The sequence below is a fragment of the Apostichopus japonicus genome, chromosome 5, assembly GCF_037975245.1.
Source record: "Apostichopus japonicus isolate 1M-3 chromosome 5, ASM3797524v1, whole genome shotgun sequence".
NCBI classification, from domain to species: Eukaryota; Metazoa; Echinodermata; class Holothuroidea; order Aspidochirotida; family Stichopodidae; genus Apostichopus; species Apostichopus japonicus.
Genome location: NC_092565.1, coordinates 2,942,434 through 2,949,225, shown reverse-complemented (window position 1 = coordinate 2,949,225; position 6,792 = coordinate 2,942,434). Strand labels below are relative to the sequence as shown.

General features: G+C 40.1%; 1 protein-coding gene across 2 annotated transcripts; it reads right to left on the bottom strand.

Annotated features, from left to right (window-relative positions):
• LOC139967304 (glycosylphosphatidylinositol anchor attachment 1 protein-like) lies at positions 1-4,023 on the bottom strand. 2 transcript variants are annotated; one of them, XM_071970963.1, is made up of 2 exons: positions 3,892-4,023; positions 1-2,758 (listed from the first exon to the last, which is right to left on the bottom strand). In XM_071970963.1, exon 2 carries the CDS (start codon positions 2,747-2,749, stop codon positions 857-859), a length of 1,893 nt encoding a protein of 630 aa, XP_071827064.1. In that variant the 5' UTR covers positions 2,750-2,758; positions 3,892-4,023; the 3' UTR covers positions 1-856. The 2 variants fall into 2 exon arrangements, with proteins under 2 accessions (XP_071827064.1, XP_071827066.1); XM_071970965.1 differs by lacking the exon at positions 3,892-4,023 and adding an exon at positions 3,585-3,782.
• Between the last annotated feature and the right edge of the window lie 2,769 nt (positions 4,024-6,792).

Below are 6,792 nucleotides of genomic sequence, written 5' to 3'. Positions count from 1 at the left end.
CAAAGGTGTGACTATTTATTATACCAACATGCTGTTGTGACATAGTAGTCTGCCAGTACAGTGTTCATATGTAATAGTAATTTTTTTAAATTTATGACTCCAGTCACAAGTTCGTTTCAACTTCGAAGTTAGGACATGACTTGAGTCATCTGAGTCTAGTCTCAAAAGCTAAGTCAGAATAAGTTGAGACTTGAGTCATGAAAACAGTGGGTTTTATATTGACACAATAACAGAATTGTGGAAAGTGAAAACCACTTGGAGCAGATGTTTTTTGGCACTTTTCAAGTATCAAGCTTGCAATTTATCAAACTAAAATGCCTTTCTACAGTTCCTCACCAAATAATGATTAATCAGCAAGTAGTTAATATAATTCCAATTGCTCAACCATTCATCACACCAAACACATTTTCATGTTTTTTATAATCACAAGTTCAAAGTTCCACTTTTTAGCAGTACACTATAAAATTATTGAAGTTTCAACAGTCCAGCTACTGAGTTAGATTCTAATAGGATCATTGGTATGGCATAGCATTGACAAGTTGATCAAATATATGCTTTTATGATGAGAATACCTAGATTGAACACTAGAGTTAAAGGGTGTGAAGACTCGTGCAAAAAGAAACGTCTAATGCCGGTAATCTGACCTTGGAGGAGACATTTGCATATCTTATTTGCTGAATGAGAGGAATCATTGTATCTCATGAATATTTAAATACCATATACATATTCAATATATAGTACTTCGAAACTGCTGACTGGTTCCACAGCGATCTCATTCCATCTGCAGTAAATAAACAGAAACTGGATCTCTGCCTTCCCTCAGTTTCTACTCTCGTTTCATGAGTACTACTACTAATCATTTTACTGCTGAACAAATCCAAAACATTTGCCAGCTCGGGAAGAGAACCAAACAGACAACTGCAAATGTCCAGTCATTTAAAAGGTACTGATCGATAACAGCCTGCGGGATAGAGTTGAGGGCGGTGTTACCGGCACTCATGAACAAATCTAATGATATGGACTGCCCATGGAAGACGTGGTTATGAACAGCAATTAACAGGAATAATATAGCAGGAGGAGACACTAGCAGTAACAGTAACTTATAGAGACCCGACGACATAAAGTTACGATAAGGTCTGCAAAGTACAAACACTGGTATAGTGAAAACTCCAACTAAGAAAGCAAAGGAGAAATTTATCATGGAAAGTGCAAGAAGACTGATGGCTTGCCACACCAGAGCGTAACATTTAAGGAGCATCCATTTTCTCTTGACATCTTCATCGGTGTTAAGATCTGAGTTGTGTCTTTTACTTGTAATTTGTAATAAGGTTACACCGGTGAAGACAGCTCCTAACCCAGTCACAAGAGCCTCTGTGGGAGGGAGACCAAAGTATGAACTGAAGTTGACGACGAAAAACTCAGGACTGAGATACAGCAGCAGACCGCAGACATGGACTCCTATTAATACAGGTATGACATAATGATGTTGCCCCTTGGGTTCCTCACCGATGGGCTCGTCCTTGTCGATGTCCTTTGACTTCCGTCCTAGAAGAAACCACAGTGCAAGAGCTTGGATGGTAGGTATGACCAACAGCATTCCCATAGGAATCATGTACAGACCAATAGAGACATACTTCTTTGTTTCAGGTAGAACATAGAAGAAAAAAGACTGGTGAAATCGTTCGAGTAGGTTGTTGACGCTGCGAAATATTCCTTCCATGATATAGCCGATGCTGTGGCTTTGATCTCCTTTTTTACTGTTGCTGGGTATGCCGTGAAGAGTCAGAGCAGGGATTCCATACCGCAGGAACAGTCCATGGATGCCGTGCGGCTTGCCAGAGGCTTGACGTAGCATGTTGGAAAGCATGGTCTTTGACGTGTACCTAATCCCGTAATTGTCCCTGAGTTCATTGTGTGTCAAGCTGCCCTGTCCATGAAACGTCGCCTTCACACCCTCTTTCTCACACAACTTTACAGCGACGTTGAATAGATCCAAGTTTGGGAGTTGGCCGTTTAAACCTTCTAACCGTAAGTCAAAGTGATCTATTCTCCTCCCTGGGAGTTCCAGGTTGATTGCTGCCATGATGGTACCACTTCTCCCATGGAGAGGGCTCTTAGCTAGAAAGTCCGAACTTGTATCGTAGTATGCCTCCACCCAGGCTTGAGCCCCGATATTCTCTTTGTCGACTATCAGAAATATTATATCTTTTGACAAATAGGACTGCTGGATGAAATGTTTAGCTAAAGACATCATCAATGCTATACCGTGATTGGTAGAGCCCATCTCCTTTTCGAGAGCTTTACCACGATATGGTATCGAAAATACCACAGCTTCAGTTCCGGCTATCCTCGGTGCTCGTAGAATCGCAAATACATTCGTTCCTCTCACATCCTCTGGAGAATTAAGAAACGGGTGGGATGCAGAGAAGTTTTGTGAGTATGTGTCCAGACCGATTTCTTCAAACGTTTGCTGCAGCCAGGCCATGGGTATGTCATCATCTGTCTTTGAGATACCTTCAAGGTAATTGGCGTACCCATTTATATCTGAAGTCGACTTGTACTGTCTTTCAACAAGCCCAGGGAGAAGGGCATTTTCAGATATGTAGGTCTTGGCACTGAAAAGGCTGGAACTAACGATGACTATGGCCACAAATGTTCCAATGTAGAGAAGCACACTAAGTGGCTTATAAGTGCTCAGAACAACTTTTTCAATTATCTTCTGAGCTTTGGGGTTTGTCATCAAGCCCATGATGGAATCCTGTTTAGGAGAGACATAAAGAATACCACTTAATAATATTATACCATCACAAAATCCATGGATGCAACCTTTCAATTTGGTTACTTGCCATGTAGCTTAGTGGTTACAATAATATTTCTTATGGGTATGGAAACCAACAGAAGCTAGTTTGAAGCCTAATATGTATTCAGAGATTACAATGTAGGCGGACACTGTTTGCACCAATTCCTGCTCCCAGGACCACCACTAAATGTCATCTCCAACAGAAGAGCATGTAAATCAACATCTTAGAACAAAAGAAGGAATGAAGGTAAAGAGCTGTCAGGTATGTAATGCCAGTAATGGTGATTATTTTCAATTGTTGCTACGGACAATCCCTTTCTGTGAATAGTCCATGCTTCCCCATGGTCAAGAAATGCACTCTCATTGGCTTCATATAACAAAGTAAGTGCAGTAATGGTGAAGCACACAGATTAACTGTAGTGTTCTAATGGGTGTCCAAGGCACATTCATAGAAAACATTTGATAAAATCAAAATTTCTGAAATTCTAACAGAACTGACTGTCCTTGTAAACTGAAAGAGATTAACAAAGGAATAACTTAGAGTTAGAGGTTACTCAAAATATCATAACTTATGAATAATATTTAATCCAATTGTTTAAAATATATTGCTATTATTTTGTATCCTAGATTCCTATTATACTTGTAGATTAGGTCAACATTACTAGTTTACTAGGGCAATATCTATATTTTTCAATTAATAACAATAGGGCTAGGCTAGGCCTACTGTATGCCTAGGGCCCTAGTATTAGTAATAGTGTAAGCAAATAAAATAAGGCAAACTGACACGACGTCTGTGGCACTTTCGACAAGGGAAAATCAAGCTTGGAGTCCTAGAAAGTAGAATGATTTGCCTAACACTATCGTTAAATCTCGAGGCGCCTAGCAAATATTCTAAGTCCCCTAGGTCTTCACTGTAATTATGTTAGGCCTTCACCCTAGCTTAGGCCTAAGCTAGGTGTTAGGCCTTAACAGTTTTACTACGGTACATGCGAAGCACGAAGTTAGCACTGACGTTACGAAAAGCAAACGGTAATCTGTGAATCCTTTCTAACTTTAACAATATTTTCTCCTTCTGATGGCCAATCACCTACCTATTTAAAGCCGTAGAATGTAGCTTTGAAAAGGAGATAAAGTTATTATCGCACGACCATAGCAGAACAACACCTGTTTGAAAGTAGCAGCCATTAAGGAACAACAACGTGAAACACTAGTCTACGAGTGACCATTTTCATGAGAGTGAAATGTGCAAGTATTTAGACTCAAGAAAGTAGAGGAGAATATCCCTATATGATGGAAAATCCTGGCTGAGAGAACATTACTGACGGTCAGAGCCTCAGAGGCGGCACCAGAATGCTGAATTCAGAGGGGGGGGGGGCGGGGAGAGACCTCAGAAATATATTCTAGAGATTCCAATTTCAGCGGAAATTATTTGAAAGCCCCTTGGGGTGCCGAGGGCGAACACCGCCCCCCCCCCATTTTAAATTAGTTTAATAATACCCAAATAAATGGAATTTGAACCGAGCAAGAATGTTTAAGTTTGTTTTACCGCAGCCGACTGGGGGGGGGGGGCAAGCATTTTGATTGGTGAAATCATGTACCCCCGTACTCCCCTAAGCACAACCACTGCTGACAATAGCATTATATTATATGACATTGTATTTGCAGTTCTTTACAAATACCCAACAACGCTGGCTGGCGCGAATCCAGGGGAGCTATGGGTGCAAATTCTAAACTTCTCCGATCAGTCACGGTGATAGTTAGGGGATGAACCTATATGGAAGTAGCAGACACGAATGAAGGAGGAGAGGAAGATTGGCCCTGGGTCGCTGAATCCGACTCCCGGTGCAAAGTTAAAAACTTAGACGTCAAATGATGCATTTTGAGGCATGTTTAACCATGATCAATTAGGCTTGATAATTAGCTCTTTGTGTGTGTTGCTAAAAAAGGGTTGTGGCTACTGAACACCCACTGTACACAGAACGGTGATAAGTCTAAGCCCTGTAATTACAGGCATTTTAGTCTCACTGGTATTTTTTGTAAGGTCATGGAGTCTATTAGTCTATGGTCAGTCACTTCAGTAGTCAGTCTTTGATCAGAGAGTCTGAACAAGGCTTTTGTCAAAAAAGGTCTTGATTCACTAATAGTTGAGTTTATGGAAGATGTAACAAGCACACTAAATAGGCAGAAGTCTGTAGATGTTGTGTTCCTGGATTTCCAGAAGGCTTTTGATAAAGTTCCCCACCAGCGTCTTTTACTTAGGCTGAAGAGTATGGGTGTCAATGGGAATTTACTGTCTTGGATCGAGAGTTAGCTTGGTAATAGGAAACAGAGGGTGGTAATTAATGCAGGGCTGTGCTTAAGTTCTTCTTGGCAGGACATTAGTGGGGTTCCACAAGGGTCTGTTTGGGTCCTTTGTTGTTTGTTGCCTATATTTATGACAATGACGCGGAGATATTTTGTGTACAGCCAGGAAGTTTGCTGATGAAACCAAATTGTATTCTAAGGTCTCTTCCAAAGTGATTCTGAGAAATTTTAAATGGATTTGGATAAGGTTTTTCCTGGTCTCATGGATGGCAAATGCTTTTTAATATTGATAAATGCAAGGTGATGCATATTGGTAGTAGTAACCAAAACTATACCTACAAGTTGCAGGGGGTCTTTGTTGAAAGAGACCTAGGTATCTACATTGACTCATCTCTGAAACCTTCTATACATTGTCTCAAAGCTGCTAAAAGAGGTAATATGGTTTTAGGTATGATCACGAGGAACGTCAGTTTTCTGAAAGAAGACATAGTTGTTAGGCTTTATAAGCAGTTGGTAAGGCCTCATCTGGGGTATGCTGTCGGCAGGCATAGAGCCCATATTTTGCTAAGGATATGGAAGTACTCGAGAAGGTCCAGAGGAGGGCTACTAGGATGATTAGTTCCTTAAAGATTGTTCCTTATTATAGGCGGTTACAACTCTTGAATCTCACCCCACTGGAGCTTACGAGGTTATGTGGTGACTTGATTCAGGTTTTCAAGATAGTATATTTGGTTTTGACAATTTATCCTTCGCTGACTTTTTCATATTTGCTAATAGTAGTTGTACCAGAGGTCATTGTCTTATTTAAACTCCAGAAGTTACAAAGTAGGATTAATATTCGGCATAACTTTTTTCTAATAGGGTTGTGAATGAGTGGAACGGTTTGCCTGAGAAAGTTTTTCTTGCAAGTAGTGTAAATGGGTTTAAGAATGCTTTGGAAAAGCACTTTAAGCACTGTAATCGGGTCTGAGTGTTTGTGTCTTCAGTTTTTTCTCTCTCCTATAGGGTCCTTGATGGGGACTTGAGTGTCCCTCCTGATTTTTTCCCCCTACTAAACTAAAATAACTCGTACACAAAAAAACCCAAACCCCTTAGCAAAGAACTTCAATATCTCAATAATTTCCTCAGAGAAAAATCCTCAGAGAACTTGAAAAAGATAGAGGTACTACAAGAATAGAATACATTTGAATATGCCTTCAGTTCTTACAGCGAATGCCCAATATTGTCATCCACCACATAAAAGTTCACTTGATCCTTTTTTGTTCGAAAATATATTCTGACAAACCTGTTAGTTTCCAAAATATAGAGAAACGAAGACAGCTCAGTGTGACAAAAATAAAATTATGCAAAACAAAGGAGATCAGCGCAACTAATTACCGTATTTTCCGATAAACAACACTTGGTCAAACACAGACTTGTCAACAAGTATCCTAAATAAAGGTCAATCTCTCTAGGAAAGCAACAACTCCATGGTCAACATGTGTTCTCACAAAATCAATAAACCTGGTGTTTAATATTCTTCGGGGATATTTTTCTGTCACTTGACTGATGAGGCCTGCTCTGACCGAATTTCTTAATGAGAAATACTACTTTTTCAATGGTTTGCAATATTACAAAATGTTGCTTGGGCAAGCAAACGGTTTGGCATTTTTGTGCGGGATGCAGAGGAGTCATTTTGTTCAACCACC